At 39.6% G+C, this 18,550-nt stretch overlaps 1 protein-coding gene across 2 annotated transcripts in view; it reads right to left on the bottom strand.

Moving 5' to 3' along the window:
- The window catches only part of GSAP (gamma-secretase activating protein), a 45,209-nt gene that overhangs the window by 12,433 nt on the left and 14,226 nt on the right, over positions 1 to 18,550 (bottom strand). For both annotated transcript variants that reach the window (XM_079303141.1, XM_079303142.1), the window contains exons 13-23: positions 14,133 to 14,210; positions 11,949 to 12,026; positions 11,397 to 11,489; positions 9,636 to 9,853; positions 9,283 to 9,352; positions 8,561 to 8,643; positions 7,889 to 7,942; positions 4,047 to 4,172; positions 3,591 to 3,646; positions 3,168 to 3,199; positions 932 to 993 (exon numbers count right to left, since the gene is read on the bottom strand). In XM_079303141.1, coding sequence (XP_079159267.1) covers positions 932 to 993; positions 3,168 to 3,199; positions 3,591 to 3,646; positions 4,047 to 4,172; positions 7,889 to 7,942; positions 8,561 to 8,643; positions 9,283 to 9,352; positions 9,636 to 9,853; positions 11,397 to 11,489; positions 11,949 to 12,026; positions 14,133 to 14,210 — 950 coding nt within the window. The remainder of the gene's footprint in view (positions 1 to 931; positions 994 to 3,167; positions 3,200 to 3,590; positions 3,647 to 4,046; positions 4,173 to 7,888; positions 7,943 to 8,560; positions 8,644 to 9,282; positions 9,353 to 9,635; positions 9,854 to 11,396; positions 11,490 to 11,948; positions 12,027 to 14,132; positions 14,211 to 18,550) is intronic.

Genomic DNA, 18,550 nt, shown 5'->3' on the forward strand with positions numbered 1-18,550 from the left:
GTAACTCAAGTCCATGCTGGCTCTTTTCTGAGAATTACTAAGAAGCTCAGAGTGAAACTGGAGTAAATAAAAATCTCTGTTTCAAGGAACTTATATGTAGATTAATCTCAGTATGTCAAGACAGCAATACAGGTATGAGGAAGGCATAGACAAAGTGACCAGCTCTTTGGATCTGTCTGAATAAAAGGAGAGGAAGGAATGTAGAGAAGCTTCAGAGAATGAGAAGCAAAACTGGAAAACTGAAAAGAAGGAAAATTTCCCTCAGATGTGAACAGACAGGACAGTGCTGATCTGCTCTTCACTGCTGAGACCTTCTAGTGCATGCTGAAGAGTTAGTTGATTTTAAAAGTAAGAGAACAAGAGATAAGCCAAGATGTGTATTTAGACAGAGGGAGGACAGGTAGGGATTGAAGAGAGATCTGGGATTTATTGCCCAGAAGCACAGAGATGGTAGATCCTTTAGGGAGATCACTGTGAAAACAGAGCAAAAGAAGGGACCTCAGAATGGCCATAGCAGTCTCAAAAGTGAGGTAGAAGGAAAAAGAAACAGTAAAAAAAGGTGTTAAATTGGGGAGTAAGAAGATCTCTGCCCATCAAATTGATGGGTAGGGGAGGAATTTACTTATATATGTTTTAAAGGCATAAAGTAGTCCAAAAATAACTGACTGGTTAAGATGACCTCCTGGTTTCTAGCCAAAGTTATACTGGGCAAAAGCATTTTGACAAATCGACTTTCTTTTCCTGTTTTTCCCATGTCTCATGATGACCTGCTAAGATAATATCCCAATGATGAACTCTATAACTTAGGAAATGCTATGTTTGCCCCAGAGCTACGCTGAGTAGCTCACTCAGCACTGGAACTTGGAAGGTCACTGCTCACACACGGGTGGAGCCTGTGCGTCCCCTAGTGCACACTGACAAAAGCACATACCAGTCCCATGAGCAACTGCTGCTGATAATCCTCCTCTTCAAAGAGAGGAACCAGCCTCGCCTCTGCAACAAACAGAGCAACAATCATTCAAGGACATGGCACTACAGAGATGTCACAAGAATTCAACCAGCTTCAAAGTAACTTAGGAACAGCCAAGCAAACAGAAGCTGTGGTTTGACCTACACAGCTGCAGAACTGAGACACTGCAGGACCATGGAGTGAATAAGAGAACTGAAAAATGGAAAATAATCCTTTATCTGCCATCCACTTCTTCTTCTCTTTGATATTTAAGTCAGAGTTATCAAGTGTGGTGACTCAAGAGAGCAAAGAGGCAGACAGAAGCTTCTAGTAACACCAGTGCTAATGTGCTACTTAGATGTGGGAGTCCAGGGTGTTCCCCTGGCTTCCCTGAATACTTCTAGACCCCCCTGGCAGGGGTCTCAGAGGTCCTGGCATGGTACTCAGGGGTCTTGGGTGCTGGACTTTAGTTCCTGGAGAAATTTGCCAACGTTGCATAGAAGAAATACAAGCCACAAAAATAAGTAGAGTATAAATTAGACTGTTAGAAGATAGAAAAAATGGATTTCCAGGAATGTTCATATTAGGGAGTTTGTGACTAACATAGAGGATTTTGGGATGATATGTCTTTTCCTCCTTCTTTTTGCATTCTTCCATGTTGAATGCCAAGTTGGCATCCTTGGATTGGACTGGGACAGAACTGGACAGTTTAATAAAATTGTTGTGTACTGGAAAGTAATTGCAAATATTAGGTAGGTAATTTAGAGTATATAAGATAAGCCCTGCCTAGGGCCAGGGCATTCTGCCTTGGATTGTGAGCTGGACAGACCACTGTCAGCTAGAGAAAGACTCTCAGATAAGGGACAATAAACAGCCATGAAAACCTCAGAGAAGAGCCTCCTCCAGTCTCTTCGGTGGCCATCGGGGAAAGCCTGAATTTCAAACCACATTTATGTCCTCTTGAGGGGATCTCAGACTCAGGACACCCCTCAGGCAGTGACACTTAGATCCTGTCATTTACAAACAAACTCTAGCAGCTGCATGGGTTTTTCAAGGAAATGGCTAGAAAGAAAGTAAATAGTCCAGGGAATCACCTCCCACTGATTGTCTCCCATGGTCTGGCTGCTTCTGTTACTCAGATTTGCAGACCACTATGAAAAGAGCACAACTTCTCTAACTAAATGTTAGGAGATTACAGTGCCTACTGAAATTAATAACCTGTATTTCCCAATCATTACTTCCTGTCTACTAAAATAAAGGAAGAAAAGCAATCTTCTATGTCATGATAAAGATAAAACCAGCTCAAGATTTTATGGAACCAAGTGCTGAACTCTTACAAAATTTTCAGCTGTTTTTGCTCACCTTCAAATATATTTACACCACCACTTAGTAGCACAAAGACCTGTACTGCTTGATTTTAAAGGACTCAAGGGCAAATCTACAGAGAAACACTACATTGATGCTTGTTACTGGCTGGCAGCTATTTAAAAATTACCTAGTAACAGTTAAACATCTGACTTCTTTATCAATAAACACCTTTGAAAAGTAGCTGAGGTTCACAAAGTTGATAAAGTCTCTCAGAGTCCATTGCAATAGCACGCAGTGACACTGATGACTGCTGTTAGGGGCTGGAAATGAGTACACTGAAAATTCTTGGTAATAAAAGGACCAAACAGCACTTAGATCAGCATCATGTCATAGCACACAGTGGCAGGGCACACAGAAGGCCCTGATGTGTGAACAGCAGGAACATAATACACTACTAAATTCCATTTTGTTTATTTGTGACAAAACATCAAAAAATCTCAAGTGTTTCTGGCCTAAGGAAATTCATTACACCTGCTCTCTCTATATCAGCCCTAATCTCCTGCACAAGTTCTGATGTTGCAAAGGCAGCTGGACTGACTAAATGGACAAGACTCTACAGTAACATGGTGTCATGGATATTCTGCTCCACAAGAAAAATCCTGAAGAAGACATCCTATTGCAGACCAATTTTTACTGCTTATGTTGTTAGATCCAATATGAACTAGGGACTTTATTTTCAAGCATTTCCTAATCAGTACATGAAAGTTTTCTTCTCCTCTACAATCCTCAAACTCTACTGTTCTGAAAACCCCCATAGCAACTGATTTTTAGCAAACAACAGCCTGATGGAAATATTCTAAAAAACCTAAGTCTTACAGCTAAGGCCTACATTAAGAAAGGTTTTACTTACCAGAGTCCCAAGTGTCCAGATGAGAAAGCACCCTGGGGTTTGAAACAAAAATCAGTGTGTTTCATATGCAATACTCTAAAGGTTTTCCTAACATCATTAAAAAAGCCTTTGATGTTTCAAAGACAGCTAAAGAAATCTGAGAACAGTACATGCAATAAAATTAGATAGCATTAAAAAAATTCTACCTGTCTAGGTTGCATGAGGATAACTTCACATTTACCATAAATTCCCTAGCTCTAGAGGCCCGTATTTCAGATCATGCTGTAGTGATTACAAGAATTCAAATAACTGATTTTCACCAGGATAATCTTCTTGAAAGATATCTAATCAGATACCTAATAAATTAATCAAATGGCACATTAATTCCTCCTACATACTTGTGCAAAACACGAAGGGGTAAATATACTAGAAACCAGTACGTACTTCTTGGCATTTTCAAAAATATTCCTCAAATATGCTGTGGTTCTTCTCTCCTCTCTCTGGTTTGTAAACAAACAAAAATCCCAAAATTAACAAAACAGAAGACCAAATAAAATACTCCCTGACAGAATGAAGATGAGAAACTATATTGTTTTTCTCTTTGAATAGAAATAAAACACAGTGGGGCAAGTACCATAAGCCATCACACACATGTAAACCTCATGACAATACATAGCAAGCTCTGCTTTTCTATAATTTCTTCCATTATTTTAATAGAATAAAACTTACACTTTCACCTTAGGTGAAATGACTGCAAGTTTTGCACTTCTGATAATCGGATTCCCGTTTATTTATCTTCAAAATAAAAAAGGCAACTGGTCTGTGCTTGACTTTAAAACAGCCATTTCAGAGGCAGCTGTAGAGAGCTCCAGTGTTACAGTTCCAGTGCCTCTCACTCACCTCTTCTGAAAGGTTACACCATTCCCTCCTGAGCACGTTACTGTGGTAGTGCAAGTGTGGCTCTGCATACTTCACACTCTCCAAGTTCGAGTTGAGTTTCTCCCAGAAGCCTTTGGAGTTTTGGAACTGCAAAGTGTTGCAGAGAAAGCATGAATACAGGCTGCCCTCTTAAAGAAATACCTCATCACCCTCCCACTAAGTGACTGCAAAAACATGTGATTAATGTAAAAATAATCTAAGTGAAAAAAAGTTAAACCAAAGTACCAAAACTAATTTCTCTTGATGGAATGGCAGTGGCAGCACTTACTTGACTTGAGGTCAAGAGTCAAGATTTGGTGCCTGGAAAGAAACAAGTATTTCTGGGTCACAATTCATCTGACCTATTTACATGTTTGAACTGCACCACAGACTACACTGGCCATATTGTCTAGACTGCCTCTGACTGTAAAAAGAGCCTTAAGCTACTAACTTAGATGAAAATGTTTACATTAGGTCAAATAAATCCCATTTCAGGCTTCTAATAATTCCAAATGGAGGAATACCACCAAGGCCACAACAGATGCAGGACACCACAATTTTCAAGCTGCATTAATACTTAGATTGCAAACATCCATTTGCCAACCTTAAGAAACAGTGCTTCATCCCAGAAAGGAAACAAAATCTAAAAATTTCCACAGCAATGCTGAAGCATTTGACTCTAACGCTAAAATTAAGTTAAACTCAGCTGTGAACAGACAGGAGGACAAAATCTAAACAATAGCACAACAGTTTCCTGAGCTAGTTCTTGGACTGGGTATAAAAATTTGAAGCTGCTGTTTATAAGGGGACAAGATGCAATCACTGCTGAGGAAGAGATGAGATTAAGGCAACTCTTTTTGACAGTTTTAAAAAAGAAGAAATGGTACGAGCTGTTCTTTCCCCTTTTAATATACATTATATCCTAACACAGATACTACAGTAACAACATTTGAATAAAGACAGTTTTGAGTTCACAGTATTTCTCCACTTCCACTAACATACTGGGTTTTGCTCTCTCCTCTTAACTATCCTACAATAACAATAACCTTAAAAGAAAACCTCAAAAGGAAGAAACCACTTCCTACTATAAACTATAATTTGTCAAGGAAAATAAATTTCAAAGACTCAGTCCTGCCAGCCACTTTCCTCTTGCTGCCAGTACCTATTGTCACTTTATTATTGTAGCTGCAGCAGAGAAAATAAATCTTGGGTTTTGCTTCATATTAGTTATATTTAGCAGCTGCAAACTAGAATCACATATGGCACCATATGTTCACTCTATTAGACCTAACTCACGAGATCTACAATTTACTACTGCAGACTGTTTCCTAAATATTACCAATATGAAACCAGAGAAATATTAAATACAGCATAAGAGTATCATCTAGTGACCAATCCATGCAACAGCATTTCCACTGCAAAATCCAAGCCACACCGGGCTTGGATATGTGGCAGGGGGAGGCAAGACAGCAATTTTCTTTCACATATGAAATCTCTAACAGGAAATGATAGACTTCAGTGTTGTCTGCTTTTAATCCCAAAAAGATGCATTTTATTAGATCTCATTAAAAAGTCAAAAGTTTAAAGCAAAGGATTTTTTCAATTAAATCTATTATTTCTTGAGAATCATCAGGGCAAGGACTAAAAAGAGAAGGCTACTTCATGTTTATTTCATGTTTACTTGGGAGACATTTCTAGACAGACAAGAATTAATATCTAAGCATGACATTTAAAAGACATTTTATTACCAGAAGTCAAAGCAAGGCCTTACCAGTTTGCAATCCATGATAAGCTCTCCTGAAGCCTTTCATAAGTAGTGGGTTTTTAGCTGAAGATAGACAGCTCTCTGCTACACCCCTTGGAAAAGATGTGGGGTGACAGCCTTCAAGAGGCCCATGTCTCTCTGCACTATAGTGCTGTGTCTGCCCAGCAGTGATGGTGTTCAGAGAACATTGTAAAACATCACTCTGCACCCCAGGGGCTCAGCACAGCACAAGTGAGAAACCCTTTCCTGGTGCTCTGACCAGCACCAGGGCTCTTGCACTATATATTTTCACTCTTCCGCTGGACCTCCACCTACTTTATTTATTTCTCTTCTTCCTCCTGCCTTCTCCCTTTCTGATTGAACTTGTCTGCACCCCTGCAAGTTTGGTTCATGAGTAAAAAGGGGGAAAATTAGACTCATTAATTACAATCCTTATGTAGGGCTTTTGGACAATTGGACTAGCTGTTCCCCCTTTCTCAGTATATCTTGATGAACAGCAATTTAGTGATAGAAACACCTGATACCCAAATAGCACAGATTTTTAATGTGATATGGACATAGCCCTCCCAAAAGTTCTCAACAACTAATGGCCTTGAGAACTCCAAAAAGTTTCTCAATTAACCACTGTTTTTCTGAAATGCCATAAAATCTCTGCAACAGAAATACTACTTGCAGAACCAGATCTGTCACCAGGGTCTGGCTCCCGATGCCAACAACATGAACCAACTGAAACACCAGCTGACCACTGAAGCTGTGGTGGGTTTGTGACACTGGTGTGGTGCAAAACAGCCAGAGCATTAAACCTAACCCTGTGCATCAGCATCTTTGTCCTCATGCAAGAGTCAGAGCAATTTGCTGTCAAAAGTAGCAGGAAATATTTGTCTTTAGCTCAACTCTGACCTTTTCAATCTGTTTAGGTTTCAGACAGAAATAGGAAATGAGTTCCACAATCAGGAAGTATAGCTGCTAAAGGCATGCACCCCCAGGGGCTTGAGGTTCAATCTCAGACAAATTAAAGCCCTGCTAACTTTGACCTCAGTGAATTACTGGGATTATCTGGACACAAATTTTCTCAAGACCTGATTTTCCCAGGTGTCCCAGTTCTCAGGGCAGCCTTTCCAAGCAAAGCATGCAAAACTTGATTCCCCAACATCAACCCTGTGAATCTGTGCAGCACTGCACTCTGTGCACTGCTGCAGAGTAAAAGAGCAGTGGGCAATTTCACTGATTTTTAAAAGGTTTTATGAACAGTGATGAGTTATGAGTAAATATAAGCACATCTTTAAAGAGCTACATGGAACAACATTGTCATGTATCCAGAGTCCAATTCTATGTGTTGCTGGTGTGTCTAAACTCATTTTTCCCATTAGCTTTCCACAACAAACTGCTTATTAAAATTCTCTTTCAGATTTTGTAGGGGAATGCTTAGGAAAATTTCACAAGTTTCTCTAAACTGGAGCTGAGGGAGTGGAATGGGAAGACGGGAAGAATCGTTCATGTTGTTTTCAACGGAAAGAACAATTTCCTACCCAAACAGCCTGTGCTCTCCCCACACAGCCCACTGCCCTTTCCAGGCTGTGCAGGAATCTGTCCAGATTTAGTAGCCAAAGCCCTGACATAAGAGCAATCACAGGATGCTCTGGATAAAACAAAGTGAAAGGGTCACAAACCATGCATACCAATGGCAGCACAATGAAATAGCCCTCAAAGTGAGCATATGTAGACACATGTAGAAATCCTATTTGTCTTTTATGCCACCTCTGCCTTCAGCTACCAAAGTGATAAAGAGAAATGGTACCAGTCTGATAAATAAGAATTAATTTGGATAATCCTCCCTGTTGAATAGAGGTGTTTTCAGAAAGGGTAAAAAACCCCACCATCTTTGAGTCTGATTAACTGATATTTTAGTAAATGCATAAATCATTTCCAACAGGGCACTTTTCTCTTCACGTCTATTTTTGGATAGTGGTGACACTGCTGCATTAATATTCAGCCCCAACCCACAAAGAAAGCAGCTAGTAATCTGCAAATACAAATGTGGTTTTCTACTGGAACTTACCTCTAACACAGGTAGAGAAATAATGTCTGTGACACACATTACTCCAGGGACAACCTATAAATACAGACAAATTATTTACAATCTTATAATTTAGCATAGAACATGGGGCATCTAAATGAATCTCCATCACCTACTTCCTCCATGAAACTAGCTAGCCAGCCAAAACCGTGTCCTTATTTTTAAAAAAAATATTAGAACAGTGTCACAGCAGAGAAATTAGGACATTATTTGCTCCAACTATAAAGTTTTACTTGAAGTTATTTTACTTCTTATAAGCATCCTTGTAAATCTTAACTCTACTGATCCTGTTTGTCCTGGAAATACCTGCATGATTTTGCTGGTTAAATGTATTCTGTATTCATTATAGAACTCCATATGATAAGGAATAAATTAATACTTCATTATGCAAACTGATAGATTTAACCATCCATTGAATGACAATAACTGTTCTTGGTTTTGCAAATGCTTTTATTTGTTGACAAAAAATTTGACTCATGGAAAACATCACAAAAGGTAAGACTAGGCAAACTAAAATAGGCATAAAGCACAGGCATAAAGTTATCAATATGGAGCATAGCTATGAAAAGGTAAGACAGACAAGCTACAGGCTGTACTAAGGGATAAGATACCAGACCCTCTAGCTACTAATTAAAGTACCAGCTGTTCTCTTACCCCAATCCAGTCATGCAGTGATGAGTAGGGCAGGAATTTATCCAGATTCTGAGTTTCTGGACACATTCTGCAGTACAGGGAGGCTGAATGTAATGTAAAAAGATTTATAAGGGCAAGATTGTATAATCAGTTAACAAGAGTAGTCTTCACTGTTCCTTATCTGACACTGTTTTAGGGACAAATCCTGCTGCTGTCTCTGAAACAGCTTCCTCCATTGTGGAACTGGTCCCATTCTGTGCACAAAAGGAGGAAGAGAAGTCCAGATGGCTGCAGGGCTGGGTCAGCTGCTTGGCTGCAGCTCAGCACTGCAGGGGTCCTTTGTACAAAGAGTCTGCCTGCACTGGCTAGACTGAGAAACCAGCTATTAGAAGGGAGTATCATGATAAGCCAAATCCTTTTGAAAAAAAAGGTTTGGGTTAGAGCTAGAGGAGAATGGAGCTGAAGAACCAATCTCCAGAGACCTAAAATAACGATAAATCCATTTGTTCCATTAGACAGAAAAATGCATTTGAAGTTTTACTGCCAATATGAGATCTAGACAATTTTGAGATGTCTAAGTATCTTCTTAGATTGTCCCTTAATGGCACAAAATGCAGGTTAGTTAACACAAATCATAACCAAAAAGTTCAGAAATAAGGGTCAGTTTGTACTGCCATGGCCTCTCTTTCAGTGTCAACTGGAGTATGCAGGAAAACTCAGCATGCAGGAAAAGAAATACCTACCAATGATAAATTCTTGAATGGGGTCAAAAGAATGACATGTTGACAGGTTCTCAGAAATCCACCGAATAATCTGTCAGAATAGAACAGGGAGCTTGTCACATCTCTCTGTTTAAGCAAGTGTTGTAAGAGAATATAGACAATTTGGTTTTGGTAGTAACACTTTGCATGGAGTAGTGATAGAGACACAAATGTTTTCAGGACTGATAAAAGAGTTTAGGGCAGCCCAGCTGAGCCTCTTGGCACTGCCAGGTGAATTGGGACTTCTCTTTGGCTGATACCATTCAAGCCCTGCTTCTGCTTTGTATAAGATGTCAGTCACTGGAAAAAAAAAATAGAGGAGGTTCTTTTCCCACCTGCATTTCCAAGCCTTCTGTGTGTTGGAAGTAGAGCAGGGCACAATGCAGAGCTGCCAATCTCTCACAGTCTTGCTTGCTCCTCTGTAGGAACTGCAGCAAAGCACTGTCACTGATGCTCACATCATACAGACTTCCTGCATTGCAATCCAGGACTGCTGACACCCACGGGCACCGGATGGAACAGTTTTGTAACGTGTCAATTCTTGCATCCTCACCTGAAGAACGTTGGTTTGAGAACAAAAAGGAGTAAGAACATGAAATCTGCCTGCTACCAGTATTTCTCTTAAGACTCCTAGGCCCTCAGCAGTAAGAAAGAGTCTGCCTCTTGCACTGCCTGCCCTGGTATTATGCTATTATGAAGAGAAGTAGGAATGGTGTTGGCTCCATGAAGAAAGCAGATAAGGAGCACAGCTCATACCCAGTTCTCTCCTTCCCAGCTGCTGACATAGAGAAGGTGCAGAGATTGGAGGCTAACAATGTTGCTCCAAGGCAAATCAGAGTACATGTGATGGAACAGAGCAGAGCACAAAGATAGTAGCACAAGTTCAACACTAGAATTAGCACCTATTGGTACATCTTGTGCAGGTCAGAACTGCTCACATGCAGAGTCATGATACAAACTTCTATATTGGTGGATCTCTTGCCATCAATCCCAATGGCCAGAACAGGAAGTATTGTAATCCGATACCAGAGGTATAAGGAATGTCTTACCTGTCCCTCCTGTCCCTATCCTATTGGCAGACAGCCAGAAATCCCCTTCCTGACTCTTTCCTAGAAAAAGCCAAGACCTGAGATGCGTTTCCTCTTTTGCCCTGCTACCACCATGCAATAAAGAAAAGGCAAAGAGCCACTCTTTTGATCCTTGTGCTTGTCTCATATGCTAGACCTAGCTCCTTCTTATTGATACAATAGGAAGAAGTTACAGTTTGTAGCAAGGAAGGTTCTGTTCTAGGATTATTCACTGAAGCATCAGACCAAAACCATTTTATTTATGCTAGTACTAGTGTTCACCACCATGATACCATACAGGTACTGTATTATAGATCCTTTGCATCAGAGAAATCAGGCCCACCACCCAGCAGTGATGTTTTCCACTCATTTTTAGCAGGACAGTATTTCATTACACATACCAAACAGGTACTAGCTGCCCCTGCACCAGTCTCCACAATTTATGTCCCCTTCACCCAATCAGAGCAACAGATTTTTGTTTTCAAAGGCAGCCCACTTCCAAAAATAAACCACTTCCCACAAAGATATGTTTGTTGGAAATGAAGTAACATGCATCTCAGATGAGACCCTAAATTAAATTGCATCAGCCTGATCAGGTAAAGGAAACAGATTTCCTTTCCCCACACCCTCCAAACACACACATTTAGAGCAACTCAATTGGAGGAAGGAAATGTAAAATCGAATTTACATCTCATGTGAAATTTGAAAACAGTGGAGGACCAAGAACCATGGGCAAAATTGAGGGAAGGGAAACTACGAAACCAAGGCAGAGAATTTCAAATTCAGTGAAAGGTCTTCTTCCATTTCATAATAAGCAACAAGTATGAAATACGTAAAGTATGAAATGCTAGTTCAGCTTCTCTTTCTAAAATGGAAAGTAGCAAAATTGTCATTCTTATTTTTTGAGTACCCTTCTTTTGTCAGAACACTGTGACATAAGGAAACATTGAGAAATACAACTTTCATGTAAAGAGATATGAGCAAGTTTCCACAAGAACAATAAAGTTACTTAAAGCAGTTTTACTATACCTGTTAGAAATAAACTATAGCACAGCAGGTCAGGATGTTGAATGTTCAGGAGGTGCAGGAACTGGCCAGGCAAATAAGCAGCCACATAATAGTCTGTTTAAAGAAACAACAGTGGTCAGTTTAGCACATGATCACTTACTTGCTCTAAGAGGCTCTTTCACATAATTCTCAAGTTGCCCCACTTCTCTGTCAGGAATTGATAAATCTAGGAAATATAAAAGGAGTTAATTAAAAGCTGCTGTTGTATGAACACAGGAAACACTAGCAGCACATTTAGGTTTCCAAGAGAGGATTCAAGAAACTTCAGAAACTCAAGAACTCAGCAGCTGGTGTCCAGCACAGGTTCTGAGACCATTTCAGAGAAAGCTGCTTACTAATAGTGAGGCATTGCAATATCAAATGCCAAATAAAAAAAGGCAAGTAGAAGAAAAGCAGCAAAATAACACTGCTACCTAAAGTCAAGAAAAAAAAAACCTTCCTTCCAGAGAAGAGTTAGCCATTTGTCTCCCTACTACACAAGAATCACACAGGAAAGTAACACAAGTAACCTACCAAGATTCATAAAAGCAACTTCCTTCAATTGATGAGATTCTGTTCTTTCTAGAGAAACTGTAAAAGTCTTGTTGTAACCTGGGGGGAAAAAAATAAACATTTAAACTCTCAAACAATAAACATCATTTGTTACAATCCACCTATGACTTTATAGCTAGAAATTTTAGCAGTGCCCATAGACCCAAACAAAATTTTAGAATGTTTTGTGGGGCTGTATGCACAGACAGATTTAATCCATCCTAAACAGAGTTCCTGCACACATAGTAGACTGGCACCTACCCAATGCAGGTCTTTAGTGTGTGAAAACTAGCTATGCACTGCACAGCCTACGTTTGTGTTTAAAGAAGCACTCCATCCCAAAGCAAGCTTGTGTAAAAATACCCTTCCCCCAGAAAAATACAAATCCTTTATATAGCTGTGTTTCACATTTTGGTGATCTTTCAACTGCTTTAAAGAATTTCCACTTTGCTTATCTGCATGCCCTATTGCTGTAATTTGGTTCAGCACAGTTTATACAAAGGCCAATTTCAGACCTGCTGTGTTTGCATGGGCTTTGCATCAGCACAGCTGTTGTTTTAATCTAGACTTGTACCACACTTCTGGCATCCAGCAAGAATGACACAATGCCCTCAAATTTCCTCTATCTGTGAGAAATACTGAACATTATAGTAACTAATGGTGTCATAATCAGGATGCTAATTAATAATGCATGGAAATTCAATATAAGATCCACAGTTTGCAGGACCACCAAGAGAAAAAGTCTCCAACAGCAACACTATACAGGCAGAGGTGTCAAAAGATAGTTTTTCATACAAAATATGACTGAAGTTAGCTTGCAATGAGTCAGTATAGTCACCATCACCACTTTGTCACTTGCCAGCATGAGGACATGCAAGCTAAACCCAGCACGGCAGAATTCAACTGCAACATCGTGACTTCTCTGTTTATGCTGCAGTGACTGTTTTAACACGGGTGGGAAGCTTCCAGCCAAGATTACAGAGACTGCAGAACAAACTGAACTCCTTAAAACATCTCCAAAATATGGCTCATGGACTCCAAAATGTGAGTTATGAACCCAATATATCACTGCTTCTGTGGGTCACTGCAGGACCATTACTAAAATTCTATTGTACAACTGATGAATCTTTAATGAACCCACAAACAGCTCTGCATCAAACAACTCCTTTCCACAGAAGTCATTTCAGACTTAGCCAGTCAATGTCACCATGTTTATCCCCAGTTTCTTCCTAGTACAGATCAGGATGTACAAGGGTCATGGTTGGCTCCAAGCAATCCAACAACTCTTTGGGTACACGTCAGCTGCATCTGGGGAAATCAGCCCTTCACAGCAGTGCAATGCACAGTGTGTCACACCCAAAAAGGACTTTTTCTAATTTGTTAATGCCTTCAAGAACACAGAAAGGTAGTTCACTCAATCCCACAATATTCAGCAGCAAAGCAACAGGTATATGCAGCTCTGATAAGTGAGAAGCATCCTGATAAAGAAAGCAAATAGCTAAGGTAGAACAGAGACATATTGTGCACTTGAACAGTTACTCCACACTATGCAGCTTCTCACTTGAGAAATAATTTGCCTCTCTGTCCATGCATCAAATAAGGAAATCTTGATAATCAGAACTTTCATTCTCATTGGAATAAAACAATGTCCTTTATTGTTTTTAAGCATAAACAAAGGTCTCAACTTTAAGAGCTACAGCACCACTTAGACAGCAACTATTCTTAGAGTCAGTGGGTGTTGCACGTCTTGCTGTGAAAATGACATGTTGAGCTGGAATTCTAAACAGACATTCAAGCTAAGAGCTGTTGGCTCTATTTCCCATACAAATGCCTTATGGCATAAGTACAAAACACCTGCAAGCTCCCACAGATTTCACTGATGTCTGTGCTCAGCACGCCGGAAAGTCTGGCTAGAAATAAGGGCCCAAATTAATAACCATTTACAAGGCCACTGGTTTGAAGCTACTCACTCAGCATCAGGCAGGAAGTCTACAGCAGGAAAGTCAACTCTGCAGCTAAAGGCAGCTGCTGTCTTTAAACACCAGCCACAGTAGTTTATTGTCTGCAGACTTCGGTAGTTACTTGTTTTGAAAGGCATTCTGAGACTCTTTCAACACACTGACATTCTCCAAAATAATGTACAGTAAGTTAACAAGTTAGTCTTACCTTTATGTAAAAAATAAATGGAGTATGTGATCTCATGAGGAATATCAGAGACTAGACTACAACACACACATAAGCCTCCTAAAAAGACAAAACAGAGGAAGAAAATTCACTTGTCCAGCTGAACATCTAGACATCTTTAAACTGCACAAAACCAAATCAAGACTGTTTCAAATTATAAACTAAAAATAATCGCTAAAAAAAGGTAAAGATTACAGGAATATCTATTATGGGCTCTAATCATCATTTACCTAATGAAACAAAATCAAGAAAGAACAGAGGAGGCAATCTGGCATAATGGAAACCTGAGTCCTGCCATGGCCAGTTCTTCCCTTTAGGGGAAGTACATTTTAGCCCTTCCCAGGAAAAATCATGCTTGCAGCCAGAAAACTGATCAAGCCTTTCTTTCCACAGGCTGCCTCAATCCAGATATTTTGTGTTCAGGAGCTGTCAGATATGCTCAACAATATAGTAAAATTTGCTTTTCAAGAAATCTCATATTAGCAGCAGCACAAATACACTACCAGAGCTTTCTCACACTAGAAGTGATAGCCACTTCTTCACCTTCCAGCCCAAAGAACTTTTTTAGGAGAGACATCAGTCTTTCAGACAAGTTTATTTCAGTCAGGGTACTGCATACAGGATTTCCTACTCCAAGAGTAATTCTGCATCAGACTGATCCTGTTTTGACCCCACTGAGTGGCAACCTTGCTTTCATCTCTTATAAAAACCTACTCTGATGCTTTGGCATTCATGTTAGAAACAGCTTCCAAACCACATACCCCAGAACAGCTGGGAAAGCTCATCCACAAATATGACTGTTTACCTTTATTGAAAGTTTATAATGATAAAGAAGAAATAAAGTACCACTAATACAGGTACTGTTCCATGCAAAATAAAGGTTGTGCATATAAGTTATGCAGAAAAGGGCACAGTATGGAAAAAGCACAAGTACAAAACAAGCAAGTCAGTCAGTTACTTTATTTGATTAAATGCCTCAGTGTTTCACACCACAAGGTTGTACCATAGCTGTGATACAGATATGGCTGAGACACTTCACACTTCCGTCTTCCGGGGAAGAGAACTGCTTTCTTAAGATGCAGTATTTTTTTCTGTGTATTCTCAGCTCACTGAATAAGGTTTGATACAGTTTTGCTTGGATATTTGAGTCATTCAGACAACAGACATGGAATTTTGCCAGAGCACTTGGCTTCTTTCAGATCATGCATAATTTTTAAGGTAGCAGCATCAGGACTCACAAGGAAGACTGGAAAAGTTCCAGCAACCCACCGGATTGCTGTTTTATTATCAACAGCTCCCTTCCAGCACTGTAATTTTTTTCTTGTATGCTGGAGTCTTCTGTGTACACTGCTCTGTAAATTGCACAACATGCAAGTGTTGTTCAGACTGAAGTGTCAGTGCGAGCTGATCTCAGAAACAGCAGCTATGGGAGGCTATAAATAGGATGTGCATCTTTCAACTCAACAACATTGGTCCACGTGTCAACAAACAGAACTACAAACAACCGGAAACAACAAATGGTGCTTTGTTAATACAGACAGAAACATGGCAGCCTCAGCCAGCAGGTGTCCAAGCAATGTTACATCTGACACAATGTCATGACACACTCCCTGCAATCCCAGCAGAGCAGCCAGAGACTGAAATCACACCACAGACTCCTTTCCTACCCTTAGCAATGCTCTCTGAAAAATAGAGCTGGGCTATGCTGCTGCAGGGAAAGCTTGTTAGCCTATTGCACCAGTATGCAGAGCCAGGTCTTCCACACCACCCATTTCAAAATCATTTGCAAACAGTAAAAGCTGTAGCTGAATCCTTGAGGTGACAAGACTCATGTGAGGATATACTTGGATGGACATTTATCTTCCCAGAAATAAAAGGGGAAAAAGATATTGACCACAAAGGTTAAAAAAAAAAGAAAGAAAGAGAAAAGAAGGAAGAATTTAAAAATTAAGTTCTACTCCTATTCAGGAAATAGCAGTCAACCAAGTCACCCCTGTAAGAGTCACCTATGATATGTAGACATTAAGTTTTCCCTAGGAAGCTTTAATTACAAATTCTTCATTTCTGTTAAAGCAAAAACTCAAGATATGAGGTTGTAACAGCATATCAACACAGCATCCAAATGTCACAACTCAAATACAACATTGCACCAGAGCATTTTGTCCAGTTGTACTGACTTAGGAGGGACTTGCCTCACCTAACTTCAGCTATCCAAACATCTCTCATTCAGACCCCTATTCAGCAAACAAAGAAATATGGATTGAATCATCCTCTGGAGATGCCTATTTCTCTCTAGCAACATAGTCAAGATGCCTAAATTTCAGGCAGATAGTTAGGTGACCCAGTGTCTATGACCTCTTACTGCCTGCATTTTTTTTTTAATATTGAGCAAATTTAACAGAAAAATATTTCTAAAGCACTAAGAGAAAACATAACAGTGCAGTGTTTATCTAATAACTACTGAATTCTAGACATGCAAAGTTAATTCTCAGACTGGAACTGCTTTTTTCTCAGCTATTCAAGAATTACATGGGGGTTTTTATCTGGAGACATTTTGTCTGTGCTGTGTGTAAGGAACAGAGCCACTTTTCTGGTGCAGAAATTTGAGAAAGGAGAAGTGATTTCATTCGGAGTTCAAACTGGCAGGAGATAATAACAGTTTTATTAAATGGGAAACTCCAGTTTGAAGTTTTGCCAATTATGCTTTGCCAGGGATGTCTGAATGGTACAAGTAGGGATCCTGGCACTAATATCAGAGGTGTGCTAGCAGTCCCACACAGGCACAGTCCGCACCACAAAGAACTTGCAGTTCAGTTTTTTCAAATCACCACTGAGGCACAAAAGGGAACCTTTGGTGTGATTACCCACAGTGTTTTTCAACAACTAGATATGGTTTTAGCATCAAAATGTTGTTTAGCTCCAAACTGTTAGTTACCTGAAATGGGTTGTGCAAGGTAAGCCGCAGTTTTAAACAACATTCAAGGAAAAGACACATACAGTAATCTAATTTAGCAAGTGCAATTGTCAAATTTCCTGTTTTACAGTAAGTGTAATGAAAAGCACTTATGAAAGGTTACACACAGACTTTAAATATTGTGTCACCAGACAGAAAAAAGAACATTTTCCTTCACAGTAACAAAAGAGTCCTGTTGGAAGATGACTGAATTTCATCCTCAACTCAAGGAGGTGCTTCAATCTGAATAAACCCCAGAAGAGTAAGATTTAAAAAGTAAACATATATACAAATCAATAATATTTTCCATTATTGGACTGGCTGTTTATATAAGAAATTGTCTTGCTAACAGAGAAAAAGCCTAATCTACTAGACAGAAACTTGGCTTTCTCTTAATTCTAATTCCTTCCCTCTAATCTTTATAAGCATGCAGTTTGTCTTGGTAAGAAAAAAATCCATGGAAGGAAGCTGTATTTCACTTGATTTCCACTAATGGTCATTTCAGTGCAAGGAGCAGACAGCTCAGCAGTTCACTGGTGTGCACAGCAGGCCTCAGGGAGTGATGTGAAGTCTCTCCTGCTCCACTTCCCCATACAACTCTGCTGACAACTCAAAGGTTAAACCATCTCTGCCTGCATGGTCTAACTCAGAAGCTGAAAGCAGCTGTGATGAACAGATACCTCTTGAGACCATTTTTTTATCAAAAAAAAAGCTCATGGCATACATTAGGATGGAGGGAAACTCCAAAATCCTAAAGGGAAGAAACATTTTAGGTTTAAGTTTAAGGAATCATATACCTTCTAAACCCTTGAGTAATACATACCATGTTTAGTATCATATACTTGAACCTTCTAAACACCCCATACTAACAGCAATATGAAACTCTTAAAGCCTGCACTACACATGCTCTGTGTACATATGTCCACTCTGTAAATATAATATACGAGGTCAGAAATCCAGAAAAAACCTTCCTTGAATTTAGTTTCTAACAGAATTTTGGTCAGCTTTAACATTAGATTGCTTTAATGTAACACACAGCTACACTTTGGTGCCTCCTGGTCTCTGACAGGAAAACGCTAAGGTGTTCTTAGACTGAGAGATTTCACTAGAGCAGAGCATGGTACCAATTCTTTGAAGTTGGGCTGCCAGAAAGTTTCTGGGTGACTGTTTTGTTGTTGGTGTTGATGTATGAAGCCCTGGGTACTTCAGTTCAACTTCACTGCAGCTTCCGGATGGTAAAACATTTATTAAGACAAATAAAGCACAGTTGCCTTCTCCCTCTCTGCCAAGTATGCTCTAAAGAAATACAAATCTCACACTCACATTATAAATGTTTGCAGTTTTGTGTGTTTTTCAATATTCTATGAAGAAATTCAGTAATCAATTAGGATTACACTGCATGATAATTACTAGTGAAGGTAATTTTGACCATATTTGTATTTATTCA

Source organism: Erithacus rubecula (assembly GCF_903797595.1).
Source record: "Erithacus rubecula genome assembly, chromosome: 4".
Taxonomy (NCBI): Eukaryota; Metazoa; Chordata; class Aves; order Passeriformes; family Muscicapidae; genus Erithacus; species Erithacus rubecula.